The sequence below is a fragment of the Harmonia axyridis genome, chromosome 5, assembly GCF_914767665.1.
Source record: "Harmonia axyridis chromosome 5, icHarAxyr1.1, whole genome shotgun sequence".
Taxonomy (NCBI): Eukaryota; Metazoa; Arthropoda; class Insecta; order Coleoptera; family Coccinellidae; genus Harmonia; species Harmonia axyridis.
Window position 1 is genome coordinate 3,073,765 of NC_059505.1, and position 18,339 is coordinate 3,092,103.

The window sequence follows — 18,339 nt, forward strand, 5'->3', positions numbered from 1 at the left end:
CTTAGAGGCCTTGGCCGTTACCTCACGGGTATCCAGGACTGGCTTCCGCATATAAATGGTTCTTAGGCTAGCCAGTTCTGGACACTTGAATACCATGTGTTCAGCTGTTTCTGCTTCTGATCCACAGAGCCTGCAAATCTCAACTGCTGACTTTCCCATACGGTACAAATGATGTTTGTACCGACAGTGCCCTGTCAGCAGTCCCACCATCACCCGAAGCTCAGCTCGTGACATCTGGCATAGGTAGGTGAAATCACCACGAATTTATTGTCCTGGGTAAGACCAGGAGTGTTTGTCTAGTGGGTTATCCTGTTATTCAACTCCTATTGCTGGACCACAGCCTCATATTGGTCTTTTCCTAGCGCACAGAAAGGCTCAGGTCCAGCAAGTATTAACCTTGATGCACTTTTTACAAGTTCATTGGTTTTTCTTTTCCTTCAACACCACAGTGCCCTGGTACTCATAGTAGAGTCACTTTATTGCCTCTGGCCAGTTGCTTTATGGTGTTACGGCACTCCCAAGTCAACAGAGACCCCTGGCAGTACGAATCCAGGGATCTCAGCGTGGTCTGGCTATCCGTGGTGATGTAGACGTGCCCCCCTTGAGGTTCATTTCAAGATAGCTTGTTCTTACTAAGATCCAAAAACTTTTTGGATCTTGAAATATTGAAGGAGTGATTCATACCTGGAAGATTATGCCAAGTTTCTTTCTTGTTTTTGGGTTATGACATCCTAGTGAAATCTCATATAAAGGTCTTTTTTACGAATAATCAATAAATTGAGACCGAAAACTGTATCTTGTGGAACTCCAGACTCAAAAATAAAAGTTGTTTCTTCATTCATTTCTAATCTCGACCCTATGTTTGACCATATAGATAACTTTTTATAATTTGGTGCGCCATCTCTATCAGATCTTTCAGACTCAATATCATCGCGAAAATTGCACTTTTGGCATGTTGAGATTTGTTGTGTGCGCTTTCGCCATTTTGCAAACAAACTAAAGGTGGTCACACGTGTATTCGATTCACACCCAAAAAAAAACCCAATGAAAACTATGGTTGGTATAATCTAATAATATTTCTCAGGGAATTTCTCTGCGTTGAATATACGTGGAGTTTACAACCATTGTACCTCCGCGAGGACCGTGGGAACCAATAAATCGCACAGCTGAATCATCCGCCATAAATTTCAATAAGACACATCGACCCATCGCTGACATTCAGGGTCTGAGATTTCCTAACATAACTGGCAACAGAATACATTCACCGGTCGAAATAAAAACGTGTCCGCTGCGCTGCAGATAATTAATTATACGATTACTAATTTCGATATTATTGACAACTGAACCGTTCATTATCTCGATTCGATAAATTAGTCCTGAATAATTACTCCCTATACTGGTAATTAATAATTATTACTTCGGAATGTTATTTTTGCCAACTTACGTGGAAAGGTTCGTAAATATTTTCTTCTTCCTCTTTTAGCTAGGGAATTTCCAGTTTGCTTGGCCTTGGCTACTATTCACTAGAAGAGGATAACCAACTTTGTCCCCTTCTTTTAGGTGGTCATCCCTATTTTTTTTCTTTCTGGGGACTTTTGTGTTTGCAGATGTCTGAAATTTTATTGGATTTAATTTTATCAACGTAATCTGCCATTCCCTCCATGTTTGCCTGAGTCTCTCGTTAACATCCTGTATATGCCATCTTTCTCTGATCGACTCGCTGGTTTGTCTATCTCTTTCTGTCACCTTCTTTATCGTACGTTATCACTGGTCACACTATCCTGCTCACAGATGGCGCTATGGGTTTTCGCGCCACACTACTTCGGCCCCGGCGGATTTAAAGGGGTCGATGAGTTGCAACAGGGTCACCTCTCACGATGGTTTGAGATTGTGTCTTAGGCAGAGATCGCTGGATAGCCCAACTAATGAGTCCTCCGACGATCTCGAGACGAAACACCAAACCCCTGGAAGAGGGCGCACCTCGTATCTTAGCTCGAGAAAGTATACTCTCACCTTACTTTTCTTGAGTAGATATTTGTTTTGCCAGATTATCGTGTTCTGATATCAGTTATTTGTGTTGCTTTGATGGTTTGCTCCTGGGGGCCCTAATAAATACTATCATTATTTCCCAGTGGTACAATATACTATAATTTCCAAGTGGAAGGCGTTTCAGTGTGAGGTCTTCATCGATATTCTGAGGATATTACAGTTGTAGGCAGTGGCGACGCCAGCTTTCAAAAACAGGGGTGGCCAAAAGTAAAGCGAAACTATAGATCTGCTAATCTTTTAGCCTTAGTATGTCAAATTTTAGGGGGGACTGGGCCCTTTGTTTTTTATTAGTGAGCACGCCACTATCATCATTAAATCTTTACGTGACGCCATCGTATGCAAAACTGACGATTTTACCCGTTGTGAGTATGGAGAAGAACAGAATAGAGTATGCAATCAGACCCTCTGTGTGAGTGGGGCCTTAAGGAAGCCTTCGCCGAATTCTTCGAAGAAAGCAATCGCCACTCTACCAAAAATCGTGCGACCAAATAAATGACACAACAGAATCAGCCTCCATAAATCACTAGAAGACACCTGGACCATCACAAATCGACCCATAGCCGACGACATTCACGGTCCTTGATTTCTCACCAAGCGCAGCGCCAAAGAATCAACTCTACGACGTGCGTGACATCGTGACGTAAAACCCATTAACAACCCGTCCAGCCTGGCCGCCTTGATTTCGCGCAACCGAACGCGATCGACTTCGATTTCTGACGGAATTCTTCCGATATCTCCCCGTGGCCAAGCCTACTTCTCTAACAACGGCGGCTAGAGCGGTGGTATCGCCGGCGACTAGATTCCCTCCGCTCTCAATCAACGTTCAATCAACGTGGGTGCCCGCCATCAGCCTCGGCCTTGTTATAAACACAACACACTTGATTGTCCGATTCCAGTCAGTCATGGCACGCTTGTTCGGTACATGATCGATGTCGGCAGCGCCCAGTGAAACTGTTTCCGTGCTGCTGATCGGCAAAGTGCGGCACAGATCGAAACTGAAACGTGCTACCGATTAAGATTAAGAAGTCGAGTTCGTCCATGTGCGAGCCTTATTATCGTCGGATGCCAAGATTCAAAGGGAGGAAGCTGGACGCGATCAGCGAGGTGAGTGCGGAAACCCAGCCGACGATAATTAGTCTTTTTGTGCCGATTGTAAAGTCCCCGGTCTACCGTAGTAAAACACATTTTTTTGGCAAAATCCGATTTTATCATTCAACATAGTTGCCTTCGAGGTCGATACAGCGATTATAGCGATCTTCCAACTTTTCGATAACATTTTTGTAGTACGATTTGTCTTTTGCTTCAAAATAGGCCTCAGTTTCGGCGATTACTTCTTCATTGGCGCTGAATTTCTTTCCAGCGAGCATTCTTTTGAGGTCTGAGAACAGGAAAAAGTCGCTGGGGGCCAGATCTAGCGAATATGGTATGGTGGATGCAGAAGCAATTCGAAGCCCAATTCATGCAATTTTGCCATTGATTTCATTGGTTTGTGACACAGCGCATTGTCTTGATGAAACAGCACCTTTTTTTCATCAAATGGTGCCGTTTTTTAACGATTTCATCCTTTAAACGATCCAATAACGCTATATAATAATCGCTGTTGATAGTCTGGCTCTTTTTGGGGTAATCAATGAATATTATACCTTGCGCATCCCAGAATACTGATGCCATAACCTTGCCAGCTGAATGTTGTGTTTTCCCCGCTTTGGATTCGGTTCATCGTGTGCAGTCCACTCAACTGACTGTCGATTGGACTTCGGAGTGAAATTATGGAACCATGTTTCATCCTTTGTCGCATGTCGACGCAAAAAATCAGGTTTATTGCACTTAAACAGCTTCAAACACTGCTCAGAATCATTAAGACGTTATTGCTTTTGATCCAATGTGAGCTCGCGCGGCACCCAATTTGCACACCGCTTTCTCATGTACAAATATTCGTGAATGATATGATGTACACGTTCAGATGATATCTTCACAATGTCTGCTATCTCGATCAACTTCACTTTACGGTCATTCAACATTATTTTGTGAACTTTTCTGATTTTTTCGTCGGTGACAGCCTCTTTTGGGCGTCCATTGCGTTCGCCGTCTTCGGTGCTCATTTCACCACGTTGAAACTTAGCATACCAATCAATGATGATTGATTTTCCAGGTGCAGACCCCGAAAACTTTTCATTAAGCCAAGATTTTGCTTCAACTGTATTTTTTCCCTTCAAAAAGCAATATTTCATAAGCACACGAATATCTTTTTTCCATGTTTTTTTCAAATAACAAAAGTAGCTACACTGACAACGCAATATCTCACTAACTAATGGTCGGACTGCTGTCAAATTTTGACACGTATCGTTTGAAGGTTGGTACTGACTAAACATCATATGGATTTAATACTAGCACCGCCAAGTGTGCATCAGACTGGGGACTTTTCAATTGGCCTAATAATCTTTCATTCTCTTATCGCCGTTGCTCGTCTTCCTAAAAAGCACCGGCAGATATAATTATGCAATCTGAATCTGTCGATCGTGTTTGGCGTCTTTCCAATCGGCGAACAGATGTTTTTCGAAGCCAATCGGAAGGCTGATTGATGGCTCTAACCTTCTCTACCTCCTTCTGTATTTCGGAGGAAATATGGAATTATCATAAATCATCAATTATCATAAATATCAAATTGTAATTGTACTCAATAAACTCTATTCTATTCTATTCTATTCTATTCATCAGTCTTTGTATGCATAAAGCTGATTTGAAGACGTAATATGTGGTTTGGTTCTGAGAACGCCTTGTTTACGAGATGAGAATTGTGATTCAAATTAACCATTCTTTTCTTGCAAATTCTACTGCTGTTGACTATTCTTGTATGGAAGTTCTTGATTAACTTCAAACCTACATAATATCCAAATAAGCTTATTGTTGTTCATCATGAGTTCCATATTAACTTTTCTACTTCAATATTACCTTTCTTGCCTTTAGCAATATAATCTTAATCTTCCTCAAGACATACCTACCGCACCAAGCAGTATATTGTGCAATTCAGGAATGGGATTGCATCCAACAATATGAAATCTGTAGATGGCAATTCTTGATTGGTTTCAAACCTACATAAATATCCAAAAAAGCCTGCTTGTTATTTACCATGAATTTAAAAGTTTCCGGTCTGTCAAGTTGAAAATAATTATCTACTACATTTTCCTCAAGTAATATAATCTGTATTGTATCTCATCTTCGCTGAAACATTCCTCAAGACATGACATTTATTCAGAGCGAATCCTCACCAATCACTCTTCGATTCAATTCAGATATGGGTTTGTATCCAACAGGAGATGCAATCAAATAAACTTGATTGTTGTTTACGATCGATTTCATAAATTCTGGTTTAACGAGTTCCTATAATAAATACTTGAAAGTTCCTTTTTTGTCTCCGGTAATATAATCTTAATTATACCTCATTTTTGCTAAAATATTTCTCGATACATGCCACAACATCAATATTAGATCAAAGCTGAAACTAAACAAACCAAGCTGACTATGAGAGGCAATTCAGGCATTGGTTGCATTGAACAGAACATCAATCTTAGCTCAAATCTGAAACTAAACAAACCAAGCTGACTGGGATGCAATTCAGGCATTGGTTGCATTGAACAGAACGGAAGTCATTGATGGTTTCACACCTAAATCATATCCAAATGAGTCTGATTGTTGAATACCATAACATACAGGGCTCCATTCTGGGACCCCTTCTTTTTATCGTCTATACCAATGATCTACCAGCGAATGTACTTACCAGTAAATCTCTGCGTTACGCCGACGATACGAACTTTCTAACCAGGGCAAATTCAATAAATGAACTGAAACAGCTTTCATCTGTGTCGTTGCAGATGGCAGAGGATTGGTTCGCTACTAATGGACTGAAGCTCAACAAAGAAAAAACCCAAAAGATCTGTTTTGGATGTGGTGGAGATACTGAAAGGATAAAGTTGCTCGGTGTAGTTTTTGACAACTCTCTCTCTTGGAACCCGTATATAGATGAGATGTCAGGTAAATTATCTACGGCTATTTTCACTATAAGGCGAATGAGGGCCATATCTTCTCCAGACGTTTGCAGACTAACATACTACGCTAATTTCCATTCCATAGCAACCTACAGTATTTTACTGTGGGGTTACAGCTCTGCAGCGAAGAGAGTATTTCTCAAACAAAAGGAGGCAATAAGAGCCTTATGTGGGGTCTCAAGAACAACAAGCTGCAGGGACCTTTTCAAAAAAGAGAGAATACTTACTTTACCATCTGTGTATATACTGAACAGCCTGTTATATACACTTGAGAATGGCCAAAAATTTGCTGCTCTGCGGGACTTCCATCAGTATGAAACGAGGAAAGGAGGTGACTTGCTTATTCCACATCACCGTATTAAAAGAACTCAGGTAGGGACAAACCATATGTGCATTAAGTTATTCAACAAGATCCCGAACCATCTGAGGATATTATCAAGAATTCAATTCGTGAAAGTGATGAAGGAGATTCTCATTGAAAAAACCTTTTATTCTGTTGATGAATTTATGTCATTTCAGTTTTAAAATTATTAATGTGTTATTGTGATTGTTTCAGTAATGTTCTCAGAGGCTCTGCAAATTCCTCTTATATATACATGTTCATATTGACTTACCATGTAATATTTTTTTGATGGTTAAATAAAGTTATTATTATTATTATTATTATTAATTTCACAGCTTTTGGACTATTGACTTATTAACAATCTTTTTTCTTCAAGTAATAAAATCTTATTATACCTTATCTTTGCTGAATCATTCTTCAATATACGTGTATGCTACAACATTTATCTTCATCCTTAACCTCAAAATAAACAAACCAAGCAGTTGTGTTGCAACTCAAGATGGGGTTGCCTCAATCAGAATAGTAGAATTTTTTATTTTATAGGTAAGCTTGTATTATCCAACTTCTCTTGCCACATGTTGTTTTTTGGGATTGCTATGCTGTTACTGTCTTCTCATATTTATCAACCAATAGTATAACTTTTCTGTTAAAAGAGACAATTTTGTCAATGAGCATCCCAGTACAGTTTACAGTGTTTGTTCTCCAGGATGCTTTCCGATTGGTACTTCTCGCATATTGCACTTTTTCTGATTGCATTTTTCCAAATACAACCGTCAATTTTTGAAGGAGTATCTTTCCTGCTGCATCGTATCTATCTTTGCATTTTCTGACATCCGTCTGTGATAATATGTTAGATTGTTTCGTTCGTTGCACATCCGTGGTACTTTATGATATTTTTTTTCTCGTCGAGATCACTTGTCTGCCGTTTCTGAAATAATTCTTTCTGACATGAGCCAATAGTTCGACGCTGCAATGGCTAGAATTATTATAATTATTATCATCTGAGAAAATTGAGGTGGATTTCCTAATAACAAATCATCTGAATACATACATGAACACTATACCTAGATCTTGCGAATGAATCCTATGTGTAACCATAATTATTTTCCTCTTTTTCTTATGATGGGAAACTTTCCTTAAGGCAGAACGTATTATTTGCATCCTAGGTCGTCGTTAGACAGTGAAGCGACCGTTTCAGAGGCCTCTATTTGAGGGGCGGCAATTCGGCCCTCACGCACAGCCTCAAAGTTCAATACCATAGGTCCAAATAGGTTTGATGACACATTTATACAGGAGGATCTTGTTTTCAATGGAAAGTCAAGATTGATTTCCAAGTAGTCATTGCAGTTCGTTCATTTTAATTTCCATCTGTTTCTTCTTTCTCATTAAGTGGTGTTTCCAAGTTAATTTTTGGTCAAGATGCATACCGAGGTATTTGACCGAATTTGTTTGTGGTATGGGCACTTTTTTCATTGAGACTGGGGGGCATACTTGTGTTCACAAGGTGAATGTTATGTGAGAAGATTTGGCTTACTTAACTTTCATTTTCCATTTAATCAACCACTGCTTTATCAAATTTAGGTGAATCTGTATATTGTCAGATGTTTTTTTGAGGATCAACATTACTTGACAGAATTACAGTGTCATCTGCAAATGTTCCTAGTTCCTATTACAGTATCATTCGAAATTGGTAAATCTGAAGTATACAGAACAAATAATATCGGACCGAGGACACTACCTTGAGGAACTTCTTCTTTTATTGAAAATTTACTGGATGTTTCAGTATTTATTGCAATTTGAAATGTACGTTTACTGAGGTACGATTCCAAAATGGGGAAGAATGCTGGAGGTATTAATTTTTTTATATAGAAAAGTAAGTTTTATGCTTTTTCAGCAGGAGCGCCGAAAAAGTCCTTGCTTCAGGCGCCAAAATAACTCGCGCCGGGCCTGTTCGCATCTAACCTACATTCCAGTCAATCATATTTCATGCCGAAAGTCAAGTCCAATGAGGCGCCGCGGCAAAGTCAGAAACATTTTTACATTCTCAAGGGCCATTTCCTGCCCTTTTACCAAAACGTCACGGCGTAATTCTCAAAGTCGAGACCTTTCAGACATCATAAAGCCATCCTTTTCACTTTTATCTGTGTCGTTCCGTCTTGTCCAAATACCACCGTCTGACTGATAAGATATCTTTACGATACCTCCAAGTGCGGATTTTAAAGTAGAACTTTGAGCAGGTAAATTGACAGTATCAACGTGATCCCGATGAGGGAAACATCTCGTGCATCTGAGCTCCGGGCAAACAGCGTCAAATTCGCAAAAAAAATTAGTAGTTTTGGTGGTGTGACAACATATAAGTTAATATGCGTTCTTGGAGGCACACAGTTAAGGAAACCACCATCGACGGTGACACCTTCCAAAAAAGGAAAAGTGTTTTTATGGTAAAAAGCTCCTTTTTTGATTACATCATAGTACTAAACATAGATAGAGGGAGTATACGCAATTCAACATGTCCCCAACATGGTTAGATTACGTTGTCGGATTGTGATATATTTTCAAATCCACAATTTTACTATATCGTTATGAATGTATATTATATTGAATGAAATATATTTATTTGAGTGAATCCCGATTAAATATGCATTTTGAATATTTGGACTCCGATATTTTTCCTAATTATCAATTTTATAAAAAGCAGAATATTTATTATTTTCTGTATCTACCTGCTGAAATCCAAGGTTTGGCAACTTTTGCTCTCTTAGTGTCATCGGTTGTTTCACGTCGTTTGGCGCGCTTGAAGTTTGTTTTCTGAATTTCTGAAATATTTAGGTATTTATGTCAATATATTTTGGGTTAATATGAAACGTTGATTCACTATGGGACATAAGAAGTGCGTTCTTTGTGGAGAAACTCGCGAATTGAGTGAAATATCGTATCACTGATATGTTTTCATTTCCGCTCTTTTCATGTCAAATTTGATGGTTCATGTTGGGGATAAAATTTGCTTACTGAAAATGACATATTATGCTTCGTCTATCTATGTTTATTTCTCCGAGAATTACATCAATCTTCATTAGCAATCGAGTATAAATAAGGATACACTATAATATAACTTCCAACACTCTCATAAAACCACCTAGTGCTGAATATTTGGAACTTTTCGCTGCCTCAAAATTATGCACATAATTCTCTTCATTCTGCGATTGCGTTTATCGATATAATTCTACGAAATATCGACTATTTGACGACGATAAGCATATTTTATCGATTTGTGAAGAATTCCAAGAATTGCTCCAATTCTCTTTCGTGCATTTATTTTTCGGAAATGCCAATAAATAATGTTCGAAGTTGGGAAATCTACAGATACAAAAATTGGTTCACAATTCTGAAATTTTAATGGAGAGAATAATTATATCTATATCAATTTCTTGGGTGTGAGTATATTCATGCATATTACTTTGTATTAAGATATTTCAACTTCGGAAGATAAGATATGAATGTAGTTAATGATTCATATGTGAATATCTATCAATATTATTGATTGGCGATTATAAGTAAATGTTGAGTTTCGAAGGAACCTAGCTAAAAATAGCAAGTTTCAAATCAATGAGAGTAAATTCCTTGAATAAATCTGTAGTTTGAGAATCTAAAGGTGAAATGAGGAAAGCTTCAGCATCAAGAAGACCTGAGACGAAAATAATCGTTCAGAATCGACTGTTGGTTACATTTATTATATTAGAAACTAAAATTTCACCCACTCTTGTCGAATCATTAACTATTACTCACTAGTTAGTTGTTGGAGAAAGTAAATATTATGAATTTGTATGAATTCATCTGAGAATACTAGATACATGCAAACATTTTCATTTCACTGGTGAATCTCGATTTCATTTTAATGATTTTGCTATTTCTATATGTTTATTCATTCATTTATTTTATCATTCAGTTCAGGAAAAGAGTCATTCATATGGTACACTATATTTGGTATCACTTTGAAATTTTCATCATAGCTTCAATTGGTGTAATTATTCTCATAAATAATACTTGAGATTCATTCTTGTTATGCCATTTTAGACTCACGCGATGTTTTTATTACGATTTTATTACGCCTCCTCTCAGATTTATTCAACAAATGGTGAAAATATTTAATAATTTGTCGGAAATAAATTAGTTTTCAGTCGGCAGCTATTTTGTAATAGCTTTCTCAAGTACAAATATTCGTGAATGATATGATATATACGTTCAGATGATATCTTCACAATGTCTGCTATCTCGATCAACTTCATTTTACGGTCATTCAAAATTATTTTGTGAAGTTTTTTGATTATTTTGTTGGTGACAGTCTTTTCTGGGCGTCCACTGCGTTCGGCGTCTTCGATGCTCATTTCACCACGTTTAAACTTAGCATACCAATCAATGATGGTTGATTTTCCTGGTGTAGATCCCGAAAACTCTTCATCAAGCCAAGATTCTGCTTCAACTGTATTTTTTCCCAACAAAAAGCAATATTTTATCAGCACACGAAATTCTTTTTTTCCATCTTTCTTCAAATAATAAAAAAAACTACACCCAAAATGCAATATCTCACGAACTAATGGTCGGACTGCTGTCAAATTTTGACACGTATCGTTTGAAGGTTGGTATCAACTAAAAATCATATAGATTTAATACAAGCACCGCCAAAATAAGTGAAATAAATCCACTGAAAATCGAATCAAAAAAGAATCAACGCAAATCAACAACAAAAAACTCTACATGCAGATTAATGATACTCGTACAGTCTCATTGTAATAGTAGATAATAAATTAAACTTAACACAGCCAAAAACGATCGATGCACAACTTTACAAGTCGATAAGACACGCCGAACAAGCCAAGATAACACCGCAAAGATGTGCACGCTCCAATTTTACCAGGCAATAAAATACATAATAATAATCGGTGTTTCTTATCTCTTGCACTGCTGTTAATTGCACCGATCTTCACTTGGCAGATCGCTGTTGTTACCCACGAAAATAAACCAGTTCCGACGATGAGCGACCTCGCTGTATCTCAGAAACCCAACTCTACTATTAATAAACTTGTGATGTCACATGTTCCATTCATCAATTACGTACATATTTTGATACGTAACGGATTTACTACGTGAAAAGTGATGTCACATCGCGCGCCCGATGTTCTGTTCTCCAGATTTTGCAGCATACGTTACATTGCGTTACGTCAGTGTCAATTGTGGGAAATGTCACCAGGATTGATTCTTCTGCTCCTGTTAGTCATTATGCATCCATGTGAAGTAATCACTCGTTTGGTACATCGCGTGAAAATCGACTTTTCCGTATTCTGTCATCGTGCAATCTTATGGTTCAGTATCAGGGATTCATCAAGCCGAGTAGATTGACATTTTAACCAACTAACGGGTGTTTTTTTTTGAGGTATATAACTTTAAGTAGGCATTACATAAGATGACGACCGATTTAACAGCTGTTAAGTGATTTATTCTCAGTTTGGTTTGGCAATTCATCATGAATAGACTCACGCCTGAACAACGCTTGCAAATAGTGCAATTTTATTTCGAAAATAATGGTTTTGTGCGGAATACGTATCGCGCACTACGTCCATTTTATTTTGTTTAGCGATGAAGCGCACTTCTGGTTGAATGGCTACGTCAACAAACGAAATTGCCGCGTTTGGAGTGAAGCTAATCCTCAAGTGTATTTCGAAACACCGTTACATCCAGAAAAACTGACTGTTTGGTGCGCTTTATGGGCTGGTGGAATCATTGGTCCGTACTTCTTCAAAAACGATGATGGCCAGAACGTTACAGTCAATGGTGATCGGTATAGAGCCATGATTACTAACTTTTTCATTCCTGAATTAAACAACCATGATGTCCAGGAGCTGGGGTTCCAACAAGACGGCGCAACATGTCACACAGCTCGTGCCACAATCGATTTATTGAAAGACACGTTTGGTGACCGCCTAATTTCACGTTTTGGACCTGTGAATTGGCCTCCAAGATCTTGTGATTTAACACCGCTAGACTACTTTCTGTGGGGCTATGTAAAGTCATTGGTCTTTGCGGATAAGCCACACCCTTGACCATTTGGAAGACAATCATTCGCCGTGTTATTGCCGATATACGGCCACAAATATTGGAAAAAGTCATCGAAAATTGGACGTCCAGATTGGACTACATCCGAGCCAGCCGTGGCGATCATATGCCAGAAATCATATTCAAAATGTAATGCCACAAGATTATCTTGCGGATAAATAAAATTCATGTCAATCGAATAATCCATCGTTGTTTTATTGCAATTTAAAGTTCTATAGCTCTAAAAAAAAACACCCTTTATTTCTGCAATCTCGTGTTTCTTCTCATTTCATCATTTTTTAATTGATGTGACCATGGGCGCCCGCAGAGGGGATGGCCATGGCCCCCCCTGAAATTTTGATTGCCTCATTTTTCAGCACAACACCCTCACTATAACCATAGTATAAGGAATTATACTATGCTATAACCTTCTCAATCCAAAGGGCAAGGAAAAACGGAAAATAATGGATTCACAACAATTTTCCGGTTTTCAATGACAATCATGGATGCCTTATCGTTTTTCAATAATTTTCATTTTGCCCCCCCTGAGAAAAATTTCTGCGGGCGCCCATGAATGTGACACTACACAATAAAATTGCTTGTTGTTGTTGTTGTTGCAAGTAGCTTGATATGAGGCTTTTGAGAAAGAAGTACCGAATATTTCCGTGAGAGATTCGGTCCAGTTGAGATTCTGCGTGTAGTAATAAAACACCAATTTCAAGCTTCGTGCAAATTCAAAGATTCGGGATTTAAAAGTGTCATATCATGATGTAAGTTGGGGAAATACTAATTTGATAGAACTAATCAGATTCTACCTGTCCAAACCAATGCTAATATTGAGGAAGTGGGTGTGCTTGGTTGTAACCACTAAAAGCGGAAATTGAACCAGACGCTACTTGTTGATGAGTCATTGCATGTTTTACAGTCTAGGAACGATGGAAGAATGCATCGCGGTATTTACAGGATGTTCCTTAATTCGAGGTACAAACGAAAATAAGAGATTCCTTGGATTATTTTAAGAAAATATAGTCCTAACAACAAACGCATTGTTTTCGAGATACAGACCCTGTAGATTTGCATTTAAAATTAGCATATCACATGATGAAAATTTTAAATTGGAATATCTTTGCCTAACTCCAGTTAAATATCTTGTGTTGAATTAAAATTCAACACCCTGTATCTCGGAAATGAAGCGTTGTTGGGCCATGTTTATAGGACTTTTTTCTCCTGAAATGGTCCGTTTGTACCTCCAATTTATGAATAGCCTGTATATTATATCTAAAAAAATTGCAATTAATCGAAGCGAATACTTTTCGTTATTTTTTGTATTGATCCAGTGTACAGTATTCCATAAGAATCTGTATAAAATATAATGTAGTATAAAGATATTAGGCATCTCTCATTTTCTAGTTGTAAAAAATAGTGCAATCCCGAATTTCCAATAGATAATCACAAACAAACACTCATGATAACTTTCAACACAGGGATTCCCAATGGCTAATCTCTATGATTTCGATTCGATTTCATTAATCTGATAAAAAACTCACGGCCTTGCCTAATTCAAACAAGAATCGTCGCCGGTCTACCTTTTGAGTGGATTCGTATACGATTTATATCAGAAAATCGGTATATCTCTAAGGAGCACTACCAAACATTGGAGTATGTTCAGCACAAGATAAAAAGTTTTGTCCCCAACATGAAATATTAAATTTGACATGAAGCGCGCGGAAATGAAAACATATTATAATGATAGGATATTTCACTCAATTCGTGAGTTTCTCCACAAAGAACGCACTTCTTATGTCCCAATGAAAATCAATGTTTTATATTAACTCAAAATATATTGAAATGAATACCTAAATATATCAGAAATTCAGAAAACTTACTTCAAGCGCGCCTAACGACGTTAAACAACGGATGACACTAGGAGAGCAATAGTTGCCGAACCTTGAATTTCAGCAGGTAGATACAGAAAATAATAAATATTCCACTTATTATAAATTCGACAATTAGGAAAAATATCGGGTTCCAAATATTCAAATTTGCATATTTAATCGGGAATCGCTCAAATAAATATATTCATTCAATATAATATACATTCATAACGATATAGTGAAATTGTGGATTTAAAAATATATCACATTCTGACAACGTAATTTAACCATGTTGGAGACATGTAAAAATTGCGTATACTCCCTCTATCTATGAATCAAGCAAAATTTGTCGCGCAAAAGTGTTTCATTCAAGGTGTTTTCCTACGAGAAATGTCATTTCAAAGTAATGCCATTTTCCAACTTCGACACCTGTATCTCGAAAACTAGTCATAGGAAAACATACAAAAAATTTAGAAAAATTGGACGGCTAAAATTTTTTTTTAGGCTGCGGCCTGCTCTTGAACTGCCATATCTATGGAACCCCTTGTCGAATTTTGCCCGAAATAGCAGGTTTTAGATTGCTAGATCAGGTAACCATGCTATGCATTCGAAAGACAGTGACTCCGAAGGGCATCTTGACAATGACCACAAACACAACAATAAACGAGACACCGCAATAAAAACAGACAAAACATAAAAACAGACAAACGGATATCCGCCTACACGCAGCCAACCGTTGAAGAATTAACGCCGTCAATTGATACGGAACAGGATTCTTCAATTATCATTAACGATCTTGGAGTGCCTCAGATATTTCCTCACTTTTATTAATCCACGGCTCCGTGAGTGAAATAGCTAATTGACCAAGTGGATTGCGCAAGTACGATCGTGCCGTGTCCATAACCTTTATATTGTTCCTATAATTGTACTGTATGAGTCTTTCACGATACTTCTTCAATCGTCGGTAAAAAGATTTATATATGCGCCATTGGAAGGTTCGAAAGCAGATTGCTGTAAGTGCAGAGCACTCAGGAAGTGGTACATAAAGTTGAAGAAGTGTATAAATCAAAAACTGAAAGCTTTCAGCGAGAAATAGTCATAACTTAGTTTTTTACTTAGGAATCTATAGTCAAGACATTCTGGGAAAACTCTGAGACTCTTAACAGACCAATTGAAAAGTCCCCGGTCTACCATAGTTAAACACATTTTTTTGGCAAAGTTCGATTTTATTATTCAACATAGTTGCCTTCGAGGGCGATACAGCGAAGCGATTATAGCGATCTTCCAACTTTTCGATACCATTTTTGTAGTACGATTTGTCTTTCGCTTCAAAATAGGCCTAAATTTCTTTCCAGCGGGCATTCTTTCGAGGTCTGAGAACAGGAAGAAGTCGCTGGGGGCCAGATCTGGCGAATACGGTGGATGTAGAAGCAATTCGAAGCCCAATTCATGCAATTTTCCAATTGTTTTCATTGATTTGTGACACGGTGCATTGTCTTGATGAAACAGCACCCCTTTTCCTTCAAATGGGGCCTTTTTTTAACCATTTCATGTTGATGTTCTGGTCCTTTTGGAGGTAATCAATGAATATTATACCTTACGCATCCCAGAATACTGATGCCATAACCTTGCCAGCTGACTGTTGTGTTTTTCCTCGCTTTGGATTCGGTTCATCCTGTGCAGTCCACTCAGCTGACTGTCGATTGGACTCCGGAGTGAAATGATGGAGCCATGTTTCATACATTGTCACATATCGACGCAAAAATGCAAGTTTATTGCACTCAAACAGCTTCAAACACTGCTCAGAATCATTAACACGTTGTTGCTTTTGATCGATTGTGAGCTCGCGCGGCTCCCATTTTGCACACAGCTTTCTCATGTACAAATATTCGTGAATTATATAACGTACACGTTCAGATGATATCTTCACAATGTCTGCTATCTCGATCAACTTCACAGTACGGTCATTCAAAATAATTTTTTTAGCTTTTTTGATTTTTTCGTCGGTGACAGCCTCTTTTGGGCGTTCACTGCGTTCGCCGTCTTCGGTGCTCGTCTCACCACGTTTAAACTTAGTATAACAATCAATGATGGTTGATTTCCCTGATGCAGACCCCGGAAACTCTTTATCAAGCCAAGATTTTTCCTAAACTGTACACACGAAATTATTTTTTTCCATCTTTTTTCGAATAACAAAAGTGTCTATATCAAGGCAATATCTCACAAACTATTGGTCGGACGGCTGTCAAATGTTGACTCGTATCGTTTGAAGGTTGGTACTAAGTAAAAATCATATGGATTTAAAACTAGCATCGCCATCTGTGCATCAGACCGGGGACTTTTCAATTGGCCTAATACATATTATGCAAATGGAGCAAGGAATGAATGACAATTGTCAGTCCAGAACAAATTGACAGTTTGGGCCATAGTGGTTCGTTGTCTTTTTTTGTATAAGAAAAGTGTGTTGCAATCTAAGCCATCATTATTTTCTATTGAATGAAATTTCATCCGTAAATACCAAATCAATTAAATAATATTCTTTTTTTACAGATGGCTGCTGACTGCACTGATAACACAAATGGAAATAACACCCATTCCACCCTGATGAACATCAAACCAGTTAGAACAAATGCCTCTCAGGTAAGACCTTGTATAATATATCCAAAAGAGTGAAAATTTTTATCTCAAAAACTTCTGCCTAAGCAAAATGTGTTCACTTTTAACGTTACTTCTAACAGTCAGTAAGTAGCTGACAGCTAAATTCACGCTGTCAGTTAAATTTAGAACTAGTGGTAAAAAGAATGGATTTTAAAAAATTCAGTGATGCAAGTTTGGTCCTATGTGTCTAAAGCTTTGTCGTATACTTGCAAACATAATTCATTTGTAGGTCAGTTGGCGTGGATTCTATTGATACGTTGAAGCGGGACTATCCCGCACGTATATTTACACAAGTGGCGTTTGAATGAATGGATACCCATTCATGAAACTGGAAAAATGCTCTATTTTCAAGTTATCAGGCGCTTATTATCGAATATTTTGTCTGTGGTGCCGTAAACGATAAAACAATCGAGGTGTCGACATAGAATAGATTATAGAAATTAATCCCAAGTGAGTGTAATGTAAATAACTGGGAGTAGTGTGTGTATTTTACACTCGAGCGTTTCAAGGTGCCCTTTGATCTATCCTGCACATGTATATATACCAATGTTATGAATCGATAAATCTCACGAAAATATTGTACATATTTTTGGATGAATTTCTGAAACGCTAATTCCACAGTTAAGTGAAATAAACCCTCAAATCCTTTAATTTTGAGGCACCCTGCGCAGAAAAAAAAAATGTTTGAAGACTCCCACATTCATTTTTCAATAAATTCACTCGGTTTCTATTGCTGTATTATATAGGGTGCTCGATCGGTCTATAACTCTTGGAAAGAGTGTTTCGAAATCAGAATTTCATGGAGATTATGAGTATGATATAAAAAAAAATAGGCCTTTCCATTTAAAAAAACAGGATGGTATCATGTTTCATCACTTTCGGACCAGCCTGTAGAATCAAAAATTCTGTCGATTCCGTCAAAATTTGCATCATTCTCCTAGCCTAAAGTTTCAAAGAGTTGTCGAGCTTAATTGAGTCACCCTGTATATAGGTATCTAGTTATCCAAGATGTACGTAATTCCTAATGTGATTAAAAAAATAATTATTTCCGATGAAAGAATGGACGCAAATTCTCAGAATCGTTGCGAAGGTCCCCAACCAAGTGAAAAAAATATGGAGAAATTCCTAGGAAATTCACGGTTACCACACATAAACAAGTACTCAATTGAGGTATAATTGCCTTGGCAAAATTACTCAATTTTGATAGCATGGGAATACCGATTAACCACAAGTGACTAACTGTCTTAGACGTTCTCAGCAGATAGACGTGCCAAAATCC

The 18,339-nt window shown here is 37.8% G+C and overlaps 1 protein-coding gene across 6 annotated transcripts in view; it reads left to right on the forward strand.

The window, feature by feature from the left end:
* LOC123681357 (NAD(+) hydrolase sarm1) overlaps positions 1 to 18,339 on the forward strand; it is a 117,702-nt gene that overhangs the window by 71,923 nt on the left and 27,440 nt on the right. For 4 of the 6 annotated variants that reach the window (XM_045619732.1, XM_045619733.1, XM_045619728.1 and 1 more), the window contains exon 2: positions 16,953 to 17,042. In XM_045619732.1, the coding sequence (XP_045475688.1) occupies positions 16,953 to 17,042 (90 nt within the window). Of the gene's footprint in view, positions 1 to 2,939; positions 3,154 to 8,688; positions 8,880 to 16,952; positions 17,043 to 18,339 lie in introns of those variants that run through there. The other 2 variants (XM_045619731.1, XM_045619730.1) reach the window with 2 other exon arrangements.